Source organism: Leptonychotes weddellii, chromosome 5, assembly GCF_054177405.1.
Source record: "Leptonychotes weddellii isolate Sample4059 chromosome 5, ASM5417740v2, whole genome shotgun sequence".
NCBI lineage: Eukaryota > Metazoa > Chordata > Mammalia > Carnivora > Phocidae > Leptonychotes > Leptonychotes weddellii.
In genome coordinates, this window is record NC_138373.1 from 89,788,558 (window position 1) to 89,806,433 (window position 17,876).

At 35.9% G+C, this 17,876-nt stretch overlaps 1 protein-coding gene across 1 annotated transcript in view; it reads left to right on the forward strand.

Moving 5' to 3' along the window:
• The window catches only part of FAR2 (fatty acyl-CoA reductase 2), a 135,342-nt gene extending 121,981 nt beyond the window's left edge, over positions 1-13,361 (forward strand). The window contains exons 5-10 of the mRNA XM_081818945.1: positions 837-968; positions 1,827-1,894; positions 4,003-4,174; positions 8,279-8,408; positions 11,215-11,342; positions 12,288-13,361. Coding sequence (XP_081675071.1) covers positions 837-968; positions 1,827-1,894; positions 4,003-4,174; positions 8,279-8,408; positions 11,215-11,342; positions 12,288-12,450 — 793 coding nt within the window. The 3' untranslated portion in view covers positions 12,451-13,361. The remainder of the gene's footprint in view (positions 1-836; positions 969-1,826; positions 1,895-4,002; positions 4,175-8,278; positions 8,409-11,214; positions 11,343-12,287) is intronic.
• The last annotated feature ends 4,515 nt before the right edge of the window (positions 13,362-17,876 follow it).

Consider the following 17,876-nt stretch of genomic DNA (forward strand, 5'->3'; position numbering starts at 1 on the left):
TGTTAAGAAAAAAAAAAAGAGCAGGAGGGGTAAAATGAAGGGGGGGAAATCGGAGGGGGAGATGAACCATGAGAGATGATGGACTCTGAAAAACAAACTGAGGGTTCTAGAGGGGAGGGGGGTGGGAGGATGGGTTAGCCTGGTGATGGGTATTAAAGAGGGCACGTTCTGCATGGAGCACTGGGTGTCATGCACAAACAATGAATCATGGAACACTATATCAAAAACTAATGATGCAATGTATGGTGATTAACATAACAATAAAAAAATTATAAAAAGAAATGGTAAACTAAGGGACACCTGGGTGGCTCAGTAAGTGTCTGCCTTTGGCTCAGGTCATGATCCCAGGGTCCTGAGATCCAGTCCCGTGTCTGGGCTCCCCGCTCAGTGGGGAGCCTGCTTCTCCCTCTCCCTCCTGCTCGTTCTTTCTTCTTCTATCTCAAATAAATAAATAAATAAATAAATAAATAAATAAATAAATAAATAAATAAATAAAATGGTAAACTAATATTAATGGGAAATGTGGGAAACCTTAGTTTTTAAGATATCTTATGAATTAATTTTTAAATGTAAAAAACTATTCTTGGTGTTTGTTAATTAACTAAACATATTAACCTCTCACAAATTTGAGGAACTCCACTCCCTAACAGAACCCGAGGACCTCTATGGAAATGCTGTCATTTGAGATGGACTTGGCTGGGGGGTTGGATAGGCTGAGAGAAGTCAGCCTTAGCCCGATAACCTAGTAAGCAGCGAGTCAGTGTTAACTATTATTTCGAGCAGCATTAGTATTAGCCCCAGCTGTTACTTAAAACTTGGTTCAGTGTTTAATGTTCTTTTTCCTCGCAGGCTGGCAAAGGGTTTCTTCGGTCCTTAAGAGCTACTCCGATGGCTGTGGCAGATTTAATTCCCGTTGATACAGTCGTCAATCTCACCTTGGCTGTGGGATGGTACACAGCTGTTCACAGGTGCGCATGTGGAAGCCAGCTTTCAAAGATTTGATGAGGAGGAGGGTGAATATGTTAGGCTTAGTTTCAAAATATACACATTTGATTGTAGAAGACCCCAAATATCAGAGAGAATCGGTCTCAATATTTTACATAGTTCCAAATATGCCATCACGTATGCATGGAGGTATTTTATAAATACTGCTTCGTATTTTGTATAAAGTAACAAACTCTAAATCATTTAACCTTAAAATTCTAACCCAAAAAAGCTTTTCTTTCTATTCAGTAATCTAAAATACAGCTCCCTTTTTTAAGGCAAAGGAGATAAAAGTGGGTGAAATAAGGGCATCTTTTATATTTTATACAGCTGCTCATTTCCTGATATATGCCAAAAGTTCAGATCTCCATGGGGGGGGGGGGGGGCTCTATTTCCTAGTACAAAAAAAAAAAAAAGTTGTTTGTATATTTGACTCTGTTTGTAAATGACAAACAGAATTAAATTTTTCTTATTTGAAGTCAGCCATTTAGTTGTTTTCCAATCCAGCAGGGCTGAACTGGACTTAGAAGAAAACATAGCCTATATTTTTCCCAATAAACATGTCTAGAAGTTAACAATATGATCTACTTTCTCATTGTCATGGTACCTCCATTTGCTCCCTAAATACATCAACTTATTTGAGCCCTCTTTCAGATGCACATGCACAAACACTTTCCTCGTCTTCTTCCATTTTGCATTTTTACCCAAAGAAGGAACAGAAGATGGAGTGTTGACCTAGTTATAGGAATTATTGAAACATCCTTGCCTACATGTTGTTTTTCCCTATCTTTCATTTGTCCTCCATTTTGTTGTATTTATTTAATTTTTATTTCATTTTCCAGACCTAAGTCAACATTAATCTACCACTGTACATCTGGTAACCTCAATCCTTGTAATTGGAGAAAAATGGGTAAGTGCCTGTAGAGATGTAACTACATAACTATTAGCATCTGCCCGCACAGTTTTAGTGTCTACCACAGGGGGAAAATGTGACAAAATGTGTCTTGGAGCTTAGAGTCTAATGGGAGAAAAAGACAAAAAATAAGTAAAAGATAAAATAATTTGGATAATGAATGTGTAAGAGTTAACTAGAATGTGCTGTGGAGCATCAAAGAAAGGGGGTAAGTGGGAATAATGTGCATGATTGTAAGCAATAAGGGGTCCACTGGCTATAAAGATTTTAAAAATAGATAAAACCAAGTAAAAGTCAGCAGTTATAAGTAACGTCAGTGAGGAAATGCTCCTCGTGCTGAGGCAGGGGCTGCTCACACACACACACGTCCCTTGTCCCCTGGCTACATCACTGCAACTGTGAGATCATCAATAACCAAGTAGATTTAGAAGAGTTCAATAATGCTACCTTTTGTTATTGAGTCAGTGATACTCTTCATCGATTTATACAGTGAGCCATAAGTGTAACCTCGAAAGTTCTTGCTGAATGGAAGTAATTAATCCTGCATGTAACTGAAAATTAGCTAACCAATCTTGTACTCTTTGTCAATTTAGGAGTTGGTTTTCTGCAAATATCTGAAACTTTGAGATCATCTAGTTTTATTTAGGTACTAGATATTAAAAAAGATCACATGTACTTAATTTGTTAGAATCTGATTTCCATTTCAGAGCACTCTGCTATGCTATTCTATTTGTAAAGTTGTTACTTCAATAAAAATGAAATTACTGCCATCAAAGTTCTTTAGATCATATATCCAGTTATTTAGATCATATATCTAAATAATTCTGAAAACATTTGGAAATAAAAATAAATCTCCTCTACCTCAGTAACAGGATTAAAAAACAAGCATTAATAGAAGCAAAGAAGATATGTTAAGCTCTTAAATAAAAAGATGCTACATGTAAATTCCATTTCTGAAATTCAAAATTCTTCTTCCACGCCAAAACCTATTATCTGTTTATCAAATTATACAATGTCATAGTTGAAAGTAATCTTAAAAATAATCTAGTGGCCTTGCTTTATTTTATATATGAGGCCCCGAGAGAGTAAAAGATCTATTCAAATTCATATGGAGGGCTCGTACCTCAAACAGAAGTAGAAGACAGGTCTCTGGCCTCTGTGCAGTACCCATTCCAGTAGTGATTCTTAAAAGTGAATATGAATCCCTCTGGGAGGAAAAAGAGATTCCTAGGTCAGATGTTTCTTGAGAATCTCTTCTGTATAGATTTTATATAGATTTCCAAGTAATATACTTTAAAGAGGACAATATTACCATAATAACTGATATCTTCATCATAATTGAATAATGAACTTAGGTACATTCTTTGAAAATTTTACATAGATAAAATGAACATTGAATTGGAATTAATATCATTTGAAAAGAATTATTTTACAAATGTACATTAAAAGTTTCTAAACTTTTATCTAGGTTTTATCTACATAATTTACATAATAATATTAAAAATATTGTGGAAAAAATTTGGAGACAAGAGTGGATGGACAATGGAGTCTGGGATAGTCCCAGAGAAGCAGAAATACCAAAGAAGTAAAAGACCAGTATCTAAAGTGAACCAACACAAGGGAATCCTGCCTTAATATTCTCTTTTTCACTTAAACCTTTATGAAGCTTTAAGTAGCCCTTTATAAAGGTTTAAGTAAATAAGAAGAAACTTTACTGATGGTTCTACAACTAATGATCCAACCTAGGAAATAAGGCCCTCAGGCTCTGTCTTGAGGCTTTCAGAATAGACTAGATAACCTGGGAACCAAATGATGGATTTTAAGTTTTTCTGAACAATACTTCACTGTATTGACTGAAACTATTTCCCCAAGAAGTTGTTTTAGATAAAGGTTTCAGGAAAAGGACCCAATTCAGAACCCATTCTCGTTATTTGATTTTGTAGGTGACCTCTTGCCTGGCATAAATATCTTAATATTGTTCTCAGAGATTGATTCTTGACTCTACACAGCCAATCACTGGTCTTTATCATTTTGACCCATTGCAAATGCCCTCCACTACAGTGGGCTTATATGCTCCCAGACTTGTACTCTATTTTTTTCCCCAGGATTCCAAGTCTTGGCAACCTTTGAAAAAGTCCCATTTGAGAGAGCTTTTAGGAGGCCAAATGCAGACTTCACAACCAACACCATCACAAGCCAGTACTGGAATGCAGTCAGCCACCGGGCCCCTGCCATCATCTATGACTTCTATCTGCGGCTCACAGGAAGGAAGCCCAGGTGAGAAGCCGGGTCAGTTGCTTTAAGAGCGTTGTTGCATGGAAGATTAGGGCCCCCGAAGTCCTTAGCCCTCTTTTCATCTGGGGCTTGAAGGTGACAACTGAATCTTACATAAATTTGGGGTCAACTGAAGCAGTAGTAATGAGAATCCCCAAAGGGACCCCTACCTTAAAAATCCTCTATCATAATAAAGGAAGTTAAATGTTGAGAAACTTGCTTGGTGAATTCAGCAAGTAATCATCCACCCAAAAAGCAAAGCAAGTGAGACTGTAAGTCTGGGGTTTTCTAAACTGTTAGGTAATTTTAAAAACGGTAACACAGGGCGCCTGGGTGGCTCAATTGGTTAAGTGACTGCCTTCGGCTCAGGTCATGATCCTGGAGTCCCGGGATCGAGTCCCGCATCGGGCTCCCTGCTCGGCAGGGAGTCCAGTCTGCTTCTTCCTCTGACCCTCCTCCCTCTCATGCTCTCTTTCTCTCATTCTCTCTCTCTCAAATAAATAAAAAATCTTTAAAAAAAAACAAAAAATGGTAACGCACACACACACACACGCGGGATGATGTAGGATGATCTCGTTTTCATTCTCACAACAATCCAGAGAGGATGTACTCATTACACCAATTTTACAAATAGGAAATAGAAGCTAAGGGAAGAATATAGAGTAGTCTAGAAGTTGAAAAGAGGAAAGATCTGGAGAAACCTGAGCTAGAGTTACTGCCACCTAGAGGTGAATAAAGAAATTAAGGGGAACAAGGTAGAATGAAATGTGCTGATGCTGAGGCAGCTCTGTCGCCATCTAGCTGTGTGACTTAGGACCTATCCCTTTCTCTCTGTCTCACTTGAAGAATTTTCTGTTGCGTCTGAAGAGTCATCATTATTATAATTACCAAAGGCAATCCCTGCAAGCAAGCATTGGAAGCATGAATAGCATTGCCTTCTATGCTAGTCTCTTTATAGGAAGAAGTCTCTCTCGGCATTTATTAGCATTGCAAATGGCTAAAACTTGGGCAATGTTGCATTTATCCAAATTTGCAGAGAACTTATTTAGAGCTCATAACTCAGTAATCAGGTTCTTCTTGAGCAAGGTGAAAAGGAGATGCTGTGGCTATGGGGAAAATATTTGTATGGGGCTTATTAAATAAAGATGGGAAAAGAAGGAAAACAAACATTACAGGCAGAAATGCTGAAAACTTTAAAATTTATCAGGGTTGGAAGACCTGGATAAAGAGCAAAGTTCTGTAAGTAGAAAAGAAAAAAGGTGGAAGGGAGCCAATAAAAATCTTTATGAATTTTGAGAAATTAAATTGTAGTATTTGTGGGAAATGGGTAGGTTTCTATAAGAATTTTAAGAATCATCTTTATGGCAGAAAATGCTAGAATTCTTTTAGACTCTTTCCCTTCCCAGGTATGTTTGTGTGTAATCTATGCATTTACAACCATATATAGACATATATAAATATAGTTTTGCTTTGAGGTATGTGCGTGCGTGTGTGTAAATCAAGCTTACGTATTTTCCAAATTTTTTCACTAATTTTCCTTGAAAATCTAAGTCATTCTGCCTAGTTTTTTCCTATTACAATGGGGTAATGAATATCAGTGCACCTGCATTTTTTTTTGGAACATACCACTGGGTCTGGGGAGGATGCTGAGGAGTGTGACTGCTGGATTGGAGGCTATCTGGATTTTGCAACTGCCGCTAGGTTGCCCTAAAGGAAAGCTCTATCATTTTGCACTACCACATCAGCATGGGGGGGTAAAAATGCGTTTTTAATTACCCTCATCAATACTTGGCAAAACGAAATCAATCTTTTGAATTGTCAAACTAATGGCAATGAATGTCATCTCTTTGTTACTTTGATTTGCATTCCCCTGATTGCTGGAGGGGCTGGGCTTTCATTTGTTCATTGAACATTCAAGGTTTCTCCTCTGTGAGTTGTCTGCCTCTGCTTCTCACCTATTTTTCTATTGGGTTGACCTTATTAACTTACAGAAACTCATATTTGTGTGAATAAATATGTATTTAATGTATTTTCTCCAAGTCAATTTCTTATCTCATAGCTTTGATTATGAAGCTTTTTCTAATACAAGAGGACTACCTACAGTGTAGGTTTTCTTAAGAGATGGAGTTCAGAGTCTGACTTACACATTTGAATCATGGCTTTACCAAGTCAAGGGCTATATGAGCCCTAAATTACTGTCTCTAATACCTAACTGCCTCACCTGTAAAAAGGGGCAGTAATCATACCTATTTTATAAGGCTTTATGTAAGACAGCATAGAATATAATAATCACTGTCATTACTGAAGAAGTTTTAGATTTTTATGTGAAAAAAAATGAATCACTCTTTTCCTTTATGGGTTTTACATTTTATGTGTTAAGAACAACTTCGGTATCTGAAAGTAATAAATGTTTTCTAAGAAAAAATACTATTATGCTGATATATTCCTGTATGTAGGATATCATTCTACAATGATTATTTTTTAAAAATTAAAATAAATTTCTTGAAATCACATCAATGACATCAGAGTTGTAGGAGGGATAAAGATTGTCGTCCATTTGGGCTGCTATAACAATCTAATAGACTGGGTTGGTTATAAACAACGGAAGTTGATTTCTGAGACTGGGCAGTCTAAGACCACGGTGCTGGTAGATTCAGCATCTGCTGAGGGCCTGCTTTCTGGCTCCTAGACAGCCATCTCTGTGTCCTCACACGTGGAAGGGCCAGGAGAGATTTCTGGGGTCTCTTTTATAAAGGGCACTAATCACCTCCCAAAGTCTTCTCCAAATACTATCACATTGGTGAAAATAGGTTTAAATCTATGAATTTGGAAAGGATATTCAGTCGATAGCAAAAATGTAAGATGATAATAGCCGAACGGAACCCTTTTATGATGCTTGTATCAGGGAATAACGAGTCTACCTTCTGCCTAAGAATTTCCCATGATACAACGAGGGCAGTCCCTCTTAAGTCATTAGGTATATGGGTGTTAGGATTTGACCAGAAATAAGACCAAATTCCCAAAATAGCATCACAAGTCATTACTGGGTCAACTGCAGTAATCACTACTGCTAAAACTGGCCTGAGATAAATGTTCTAAAGGCCAAATGTTCTATAGGCCAAAGTGATTTGTAGCCAGATCTAGGTTGATGCACTCGCTGTGTGACCTTGAACCTGTTAATCCTTCTGTAAGATGAAGATAAAGAATATAGGTCTTTACTACCTGTGAGGATCAAATAAGAGCAACTATGAAAGTTTTCCATAAATTGCTTTAAAGTTGGAAAGTTCACACAGTAGAGATGGTCCAGGTCCTGATCCCAGGATGGGAATATGCCAGCCATGGGAAGTAACAGGACACAGAGTGGTGAGATTACAAAAGCAGAGGCTTTTTCAGGTTGGTCAAAACTGGGTTGGAATTTTCCTTTTGATGCTTATATTATCATGGACACTTAATCTATCTTAAGCTCACTTTGCCTGTTCATAAAATGTAGATACATACCGGGCACCTGGGTGGCTCAGTTGGTTAAGCGACTGCCTTCGGCTCAGGTCATGATCCTGGAGTCCCTGGATCGAGTCCCGCATCGGGCTCCCTGCTCGGCAGGGAGTCTGCTTCTCCCTCTGACCCTCCCCCCTCTCATGTGCTTGCTCTCTCTCATTCTCTCTCTCTCAAATAAAATCTTTAAAAAAAAAAAAAATGTAGATACATACCTACCTAACAGATGCTATGAGAACTAGCTGGGATAATTTTTTAAAGTATCAGCACAGTGCTAGAAACTGGGTTATCACCTAGTAAGTTCTTTTCTCGTATCAGGCTGGGTTTTTAAAATGTTTGCTACTCTTAAGGTAGTAAAGAGGAAGAGGAGGAGTTTGGTGGTTTTAAAATGATTAATAGAACAAACTCCTTTAGATTCATCCCTTTCCTTCATTCAACAGAGTTAATGTGGAAAGAGAAAAAAGAATACGTGTTTTGATGAGGAAATGGGGGAAAGAGAAGAGTGAAATTTTTTATATTTTCTCGAAAGTAATTTGTCACACATCCTATAGAGTAACAGGGAAATCAGCCATCAGTAGTGTGCTGATATTTGTTCCTACCTGATCTTTACCCCAGGATGACAAAGGTCATGAATCGGCTTTTAAAAACCGTTTCCATGCTGGAGTATTTTGTCAACCGGAGTTGGGAATGGAGCACGTACAATACGGAAATGCTGATGTCTGAGCTGAGTCCTGAAGATCAGAGAGTAAGTAGAGCGCTGACAACCAACAGGAAAATCTGCTCATTTGGAATTTAGAATTATTTGACCTGGAAAGCTGATGAATAAAGGAAGTTTTAGTTATATACACAATCTTTTTTGGGGGGGGGCCCTAAGAAAATCTGTCCATGCTATTGACACAATTGCAGGACATAAGTTAATGTAAGAGACCTGAGTTCTTGACTTTGATTAGATCCTCACTGCTATCCTGCAGTCACATTTCACATACTTTGCTTCAATCCCTGTTTGCCCTTGGTGGCTGTTTTCAACAAACCTCTATATTTTCCCTAACCCCACAACATAGGACTTCAATGAAAAAATCATTAATTTTACCACTCATAAACACATCCACTCTTCTTGTTAAATCAAAATCATTCTGCATCTCCAAAGCTAACCCCTCCTCACATGTGCATCCCACCAAGACCTCCCTCCCATCCTCTAGCACACTGACAGCACAGACAGCCTCCCTCTCCCTCTAATGACCTATCTTCAACAATTCAGACTTTTCTCAAGACAGGCCTTCACTTTTAATTGCTGAGCATCAGTGCCATTTATTTCTTTACATTAGCTTCTGGGCAATTGCAGACATTAGGTCCTGAAATCTTTGCATATTCTGAAATCCACAAATATAGAAATCTTTCATACTGGGCGCCTGGGTGGCTCAGATGGTTAAGCATCTGCCTTCGGCTCAGGTCATGATCCCAGGGTCCTGGGATCGAGTCCCGCATCAGGCTCCCTGCTCGGAAGGGGGCCAGCTTCTTCCTCTCCCTGTGCTGCTCCCCCTGCTTGTGCTCTTTCACTCTGTCAAATAAATAAAATCTTAAAAAAAAAAAAAAAAGAAAGAAATCTTTCATACTTTGTACATGTTCCTAGCTTTTTTCTTCTTGAGGAGTCAGGCGTTCCCCAAGCATATCCTTAGTTTTCAACTAAACTTCAAAGTTTTCACTCTCTTGATTGACATTATCTACTATTTTTTATTTTAAAGAATAAAGCATTTCTTGATTTATCTAGTACTTGGCAGCATATAGAAGAGACCAAGTCAAACTGAGAAGGAAACGTTAGAAGGCCATAGTTTGCCTCACTTGCCAGTTAAGGGATTTACTCCTACACTCCAGCCTCACAGAGCAGGATTCAAATCCAAAAACTATAAAGCCCTAAAATTACTTAGGGTCATGGGACCTAAGGGTCACTTGCAAAGTCAAACACCGTTAAGTGTTGTATTAAATATATTAAGTACACCAAGTGAGATTTAGAGATTTAGAAATAATTGCTGAGCATCTCTAAACCTGACATGAAATAGAGCTATTTTCAGAAATGTTTACATACCTTGTATAGCCAAAATTATTCTAAGCACTTGTTTAAAATGTGTAATGATCAAACTAGCTTATTAAAAAAAAAAAAGCTCTAGCTATTGTAAATTATTTTTAAAATTAGCTTCAAATCTCATGTACGCTTATTTTTATTGCATTCTCTCCAAGGAATTTATCCATCTAAATAATTCAAAAGGTAATAGCTTAGAGTTTCGTTTTTTGACATTTTACTATTTTAACGTAAAATAACCAAAAATTTTGTGGAAAAAAAAAATTAAATCTGCTATGGATTTAACATACGCTTTCAAAATATCTTAGCAAAGGTAACAGTCCTGAATAATTTGGTATAATTGCCAAACTCTGGCTTAGAATTGAGTTTGATTCGCCCTATGTAATGAGGATTCCAAACTAGGGCCTCACTGAAATCTAACTTAGAAATGTGAAATAGTATAAAAATAAAAGCCTCTTACATAGATGAATAAGTAATATTTAGTACTACTATAGAAAACAAACATATCCAAAGTGATTAATTACTTTTGGAAAGCATTTCAGCTGTTGGACAAGTCTATGAAGCTCTCTGGAACTCAATCTCATCTGCTTTGTTAACACTCCATATAATTTCACAAAGATTTAACTTGCAATAAACACATATAATAAAAGAACAAGAGAAATAAAATGTCAAACTAGGGAAAATGTTAAAATGTGAAGTCAAAGATAAGAAAAATAGAATAGAATAAAATAAAAATAAAATGTCCATCCATGTGTAGGCTACGAGATCCTATCTAGTCACTGCAGTTAAGCAGGAAATTTGTTTTTGAGCTTTCTGGTGGCAAAGTGAAAGGGAAAATATAGTTTCATGGCATTCTATGTCCAAGAGGAGGAAATGCACTAGTGTTCCAAGAGAAGCACTAACTCTTACCACTTAACTCTAAATGCTTTTGAAGGGCATCAAAACAGCACACATAGTAGATAACATCTCTAAAGCAAATACAGAATATAAATTCTGTTAAACTTTTCCATAAGGCTTTGCTTATCCAGTTTACCTTAATCTGCACAACGAAGTAGTAAAGGACGGTAGGCCAAGGAAACACCACCAAAATTTAAGAATGGAAAAGAAGCACAATTTGTTTTGGTCCCTAACCAAAGTTATTCCATCACTTTTAAAAATAATTAATCCCCATTTGCTTGAAATGAAAGTAGCTTTTACCAGACTAATGCCAGTTCCTTTAAGTTTCCCCTCACAAGACTTCCCAAAAGTCAAATATTTGTGCTTGATCTATGTTTAAATATTTCTGTGTAAATGGCAACCCATATTGTCAATGCCTTTGAAGTAACAGCTCAAATAATCTGCTTTGGAGGGGTCCAAACCAAGTCTCTCAAACCAAATGTCACTCATTTATGTAAAAGAAACTTCATCAAAAGGACAAGGTGACTGTCTCCAGCAATGAAAATCTGGCAATCCATAATCTCTTCTTGCCTTTCAGGTATTCAACTTTGATGTGCGCCAGTTGAACTGGTTGGAATACATTGAAAATTATGTTTTAGGAGTTAAGAAGTACTTATTGAAAGAGGATATGGCTGGGATCCCAGAAGCAAAACAACATTTGAAAAGGTAAGAATAATCAGTCAGTTAATATTTATTAAGCACTTATCACATGTATCTGATTTTATACCAGACATGAAATTTGAGCGGGTGAAGGGAGGAATTAACATTTTTCGAGCATTTACTACCTTACAGGTCCTTCCTGGTATACTCTCTTCTTGTAATACACTGTTTCACCTAGATTTCACCACACCCCTAGGAGGGAGGTATTATTTTGTTATCCCATTTTTTCTTTTTTTTAATCCAAAAACTATTTAGACTCAAAGAAGGTAAGTAACTTGTCCATGGTTAAGACGTGGGAAGTAGAGGCACCAGATTTGAACCCAAGTTTCTCTGTTTCTTCTACCACATCTTGTCATAATGTGATATAAAGAATACCTAACAAGCAGGAAACCTGACTGTGCTCTTTAACATGGGCAAATCAACCATTCTTCAAGTCTTTAAACTGCCTTAAATTTCTTTCAGTCATTATTCCATATGGGACAAAGAACCAGAACAGTCTGATATAATTCTGTTAGAAGCAAAGGGTTTTTAATGCACAGATTATAAGCTTGGAAAAGTAAATTGCAAACAGAGAGGAACATTGAATAGCAGACTGAGAACTTTAGAACTTACCTTCTACTGAGCAAGAACCAGTGAAGATTTGTGGTATGGTAATATGATCAAAGTATGTTTAAGAAAGATTGTTAGTCATGTTTGTAAGATAGGTTAAAGTAGGGAGAGGTATGGGAAAGAGAAACTAGTCAGGGGAATACTATGGAAATCTGATTATTCAGAAGGCATGTTGTGGAAATAAGAACTGTAAAAATCAAAAGGTCATAAGGTCATGCCACATACCTGTGAGCACCTAACAATTTGCTGGTCACAACCAGGAAACAACACACTTAGGCTTCAGATAATACAGTTGGGTCTTTGGTGCTGTTTTAACTTTGATTCTATATGTCTGTTCCCCAGGCTCCGAAATATTCACTACCTCTTTAATACTGCCCTCCTCCTCATCGCCTGGCGCCTTCTCATTGCAAGATCTCAGATGGCTCGGAATGTCTGGTTCTTCATTGTGAGCTTCTGTTATAAATTCCTCTCCTACTTTAGGGCATCCAGCACGCTTAAGGTCTAAGAACACTGGGCAAGCTCCTTTTATCTGGAACCTTTTGGATACCTCTAAAACAGCAAACTGTGGTTCTCAAGATTAGGAAGTAACAAAGAATATGCCCAAGCTCATTACCTGTCAAATGTGTTGTCATGTCTTCATGTTTCTTACCTATATATTTTTATTTCAGTGAGAGAAGGAAAGCATATCCTAGCCTATAATCATACATATCTTAGGAAAAATTATTTCCAGATTGCTTCCTAACACTCCATTCTGTGCCCTTGAATATAAAACACCAAAGTACATTTATCTGTCCATATTTAGGTTTTTTTCTCTTGAGAGGACTAATTTTGACTCCATGAACATGGAAGAACACATGATAGAAGCTGAAATATGCTAAAAGGCAGTTCTAACCTTGGAATCATTCTGAGGTACCCAGTATAAAGGTTTAAAATCAAGATTAAGTTGAGGAAGAATGATCTTCTCATCCTCAGAAATACTGTAAAAGAAATAATTCTCTACTGAAATCTCAGCTTCCTTTTTGTGTTATACCATGAAGACTTGATTGAAGGCTGCGGGAATTGGAAAAGTGGGTTCACATTTAGCACTTCCCTCAACTACACCCACTTCTGAAATCTAAAAAAAAAAAAAATGAGATATAAATAATTATGTACAGAATGAGGGCTCAAACGTACATAGTTGCATTGGGACTGTTTATGCTTATAAGTAAAATTAGTTCTCATAATTTGAAACTGACAACTATTATTTCCTCATCTTTTGAATCACCCATTTTCCTGATAACCTTCTCCCAAGAGTTTCCTTTTTGTTCACTGAAGTCACCAAACCCCTTCTATTTAAGCTTATTTTGCTCAGGCCTCAGGGTGAGAGTGACTAATGGGAGGAAGGTACTAGGCTAGAATCTTAAAAAAAAACAAAAACAGTCCCCTGATCCTTGCCAGTGAGGAAAGCAAAATTTTAAATATAAATGTAAATATTTAGTCTTTTTCTGCAATGTGGTGAAGATTACCCTTCTGTGATCACCAGGACTTGCTAGTATCTTGATCATTCCACTTGCACAATGTTAACTGTACAATGTACAGCTGAAAAGGATAGACTTCACTAAATGACTGTCAGTTTAGAGAATAGGTGTTGTTTATTTAAAAATATTTTATGTATAATACCAATGAATTAATGGGTAAAAACTGTATTTATTCTCAAATCCCTATATTAATAATATAACTGTTATCCTGACTTTCCTCGCATTTGAGAGATCAGTGTACGTTGGATTGCAGCATTTCATGTTAAAAACATGGAATATTATTCAAATATAGTATTTGGGACCTAAGTAACTAAAAATAATCACACCTACTAGAAAATTACACAAGCATAAACTGGTAAGGAAGGCAGTTATAAGCATGCTCACTTTCTGGAATAATTAGTAATACTCAGAAAGCTGCGCATGTAGTTGCAGTGCACAAGGCTTGAGGGCAGCTTCTCGTCCGGTATTACTTGAGATTTTTCTGAACACCATAAAGGGTATCTGGGGGGAGCTCTTCTGGGCAGTATCTTTTCCAATCTCATCTAAGGTCTGGGAACTTCTTTCCAGGGCAGAAAAACCAGCTCTGAAGCAAAGCACTTGGTGATCTTTAGTTTGAGATGTCTATATGATACTTCTGAGTTACACGGATTAAGATACAAACTATAGATATGATAAAAATGAAATCAAGTTATAATTCAATGAGACTGGATAAAACATAATTATTCTAAAAATTTACTATCTTTTGATTATTCACCAATTCCATAAATTCCACTGATCAAGTATTCATTTTGACTTTTGATTAAATGAAAGTTTGAATTAAAAAAAATGTTTTCCTCTTCTAGTGTTGTATCTTTAACTGCTAACTACTACAGATCTCCTCCCTCCCCAGAGAAAAAAAGATAGAATTTTCCAAAGAAACTACCAGATGAGTATAAATTTTAACACATAGATACATAATGCTTAAATGTTTTCTGATACCATTAATAGGGTTACATTTAAAGCATGTTTTATCTGTGGTATTAAAGAAATGACACAAAGTTCTGTGATGATTAAGCAATAAAAATAGGTATTGTTATGAAAGAAAAATCCCTAATTATTTTATATCAAGACCACTTAATTGAATGCCTAATACATACAATTACAATGTAATGAGAAGAACCTTCTGTTTTGGGGGAAAAGAGGATGGACGGTAAGTACAAAGAAAAGGTATCTATGTTTAAAAAGAAGTTTTGGTAATCCCTATATTCTTTACCCACAACATACCTGATACAGTAATATTTCAGTTAAAAACAGTCACCACCTAAAGCAATTAATACTAGAAAAAGTTGAGGCAGATGTGCATACAACTCAGAAAAAACATTTCTTAGATAACTAATTTTATACTAACCCAACACCATCACCTCCAGTTAACATCTCATTCAAACAGCTGATTTAGAATCTCAGGGTAGATAAACTGATCTGAGAAGGGACTAATACCCAAATAGTGTGTTATCATACAATGGACATAACAAAGTAGGTCAGCCTGAAGTTTCCAAACATCAGTAATTTTCAAAGTTCACAGGCATCACATGTGAATTTCCACAGGGTTATTTTTTTAGAACTGCAAATTTAATAATTATATTCTGGGAACATGAACAACTGTCTGTAGTAAAAAGTAATGGTTGTCCCATATGCCCACAGAGAGGTATGGAAAAATGCTCACTGCTTAGATTACTTTGTAAATATATATTTTTTAATTTAACGAAATAAAACTAGTTGGTTTTAAGATGTAATTGGCTTGAGAGACAGCAGTGACCTGAAGTGGAGATAGTTATGGCAAAGGACGCTTAATCGAGTTTTAACAGCTAGAAACCCCTATTCTGGTACACAGATAAAAAACATTGGTGTGTCCCTACTTTATTTGATATACTGATTCCAACCTGGAACTATAAATAGGTGGGGAGATGTGAGGTTGGGCAACTTGTATCAATCAATTTAAGAAATTAAAGGTAAGTCTAATACAAGAAATCACCAAGTTGATTTGCGTAACTGCTTGAAAACAGGAAAGATTCTAAAGTATTATAGTAGTATCAGTTGTTGCTGAAATTCTGCTTTAGTATGTAGCTTTCATCAATGTATACTTTCCCCCATATCTGCTTAGTTTTACCTTAAAAATATTACACAAAATAGTATAAATGAGTTATGATATTTGGAAGAGTTGTTAATTTAATTCCTTCTGATAAACATCCAATACAATTAGGAGTTGCTAAGATAAAACTATTTTAAATGTTTCACTGATTATAATCTTATATTCAACTCTGTTGACAGTTTTATAGACTTGAGTCAACTGCTCAATTTGCATCACTCATTCACTTTTTAATATGAAAATACAAAAGAAATCCAATCTCATACAGTAATTTAGCTCCATCTGGAGCAAAAGCAAATGTAACAGAGTGATATTTAAAGACTGATATAGTTTTCCTATGAGGAAAAAGAAGCTTAAATAATGAGGAACTGAGGCTTTTTGGGGGTACATGATTGTAAAAGGACAAAGAAATTTATATTTGTCATTTATTTAGAGTCCAAATGTTCAGGATTGAGACTCTAAATGAGTCTTGTGTATGCTCTTCTCTCTTAAAACAAAAAAACACAAGAAAACCAAAAAATACAAAGCAGTTTGTTTCCTACGGTTAAGACAATGCAAGGTGATTTTATCACTAAAAAATATTTCAAAAGTAGGGGAAAACTACAATAAGGAAATACTTGGATATTGGCATCATACCATAATGTAGTGAACACATGGTGATCTAGTTAGGATAGTGCTGACAAAGGGTGACACACTTTGGCTTCCAGAAGGCTTACAACAGAGCTCCAAACATACTCCAAAGTATAATTACTAGGTTAAAGGGCATGATGAAATTTTAAAAGTCCTCTGGCTCAGGTTTAAATAATTTTCAACAAAAATATGCATCTTGAACTCAAGTTCAAGATTCAAAGTTTTAAATTTTGAAGCAGATAAGTTGCATATTTATATGCAAAATTTATTTACTTTCTGGTACTTGAATTACTAACTCAGGATATAAAAAGACAGGATGCATAAAATATCCCTATGTATCACATCAAAAAATTAGACCTTAAGTCATTCCTTTATGAATTCCAAAGTTAAGCCTGTATTAAAGATTGCAAACTTTGCTTGCATTAGTTAATTTTTCTATGAAAATTCAGTGCTATCATAAAACATGTGAGAAAAATGTGGTATTAATCATCTAAATTGAGAATTAGAAGTAATTTTGTAATTCCAATACTGGGTTAAGCTTTTCCCAAGAGGTAGTTTGTACTGTACAAATACCGCAGCAGAGAATTATTCACCTAAATATTTCACATCTCTTTTTAGAGGCCAAAGTATACAAAACACAGTTTTTAAAAAACCTATTTCATATAAGTGGAAATCTCAACTTTTAAAATATTTAGGCTGGAATATATAAATATTATGAATACTCTAATAAAATGAAAAAGGAGGATTAAGTAATAAAGTTGGGTACCTTACTGAGGGTGGTCCCTTAGGCACAAGCCAAAGCTCCATAATAAGTAGGTCAGAACAGTGTTCTCGGCAATGGAAAAGAAACACTTGGTGAGGTCAGAAACTCCTAACAAATCCCAGTATGCAGGCATACTTCATCATTCACCATCCAAAAGGCTGGTCAGAATCTTACTACTTTGACCTGACTTTGACTATCTGAGGAGTGTCAGGTAGAAACCTTTCTCAACTATTAAAGTGTAAATCAATGGCAAAGCAAGATTTTGCTTTAAAGAAATTCCTTTTATAGTCAGCTTTAATGGGACAGATTAATTACATTAAAATTTTAATAAGGTATTTGGAAAACATGGGAACAATTAAAAATCATATGTAAGCACCAAAATAATTTTAAAATCCTTTTTAAAGACACTTAACTGCTAAAATCCTAGAAGAAAATAATTTTAAATCAATATTGTTTACCTCCCTTTAAAAAAAAAACAAACCAACCAACCCTGAAGTTTGAATGAACTTTCTGGCAAGCAGATTCACAGAACCAAGATTCAGTCTAAAATAGCTAAGATTCTAAGTAAAATTCCTTCTGAGAGACATTCTATTAGTTCCTAGTCTAACTACACTGGAAATAGTATCTGAAAAAAACAAATCAATAACAGAGAAGGCTCATTCGTTATTTGGAATTTTCTGGAATAAAAAATCTTTCAGTGCATGTTATATCACCTGTGTTAATCAGTCAACTTAATGGCTCTTAATGGTAAAGTGTCTATTTTAAACAATAATGCTTTTGTTATTTCCTGCAGAGTGCCATTCAACATAAGCTTTACTTCAAAGCAGTTCCATCGGTATTTCTCCTTCTCTCCCTAGACATTATCTGTACCCACTATTTTCAAGAAAACATTTTTT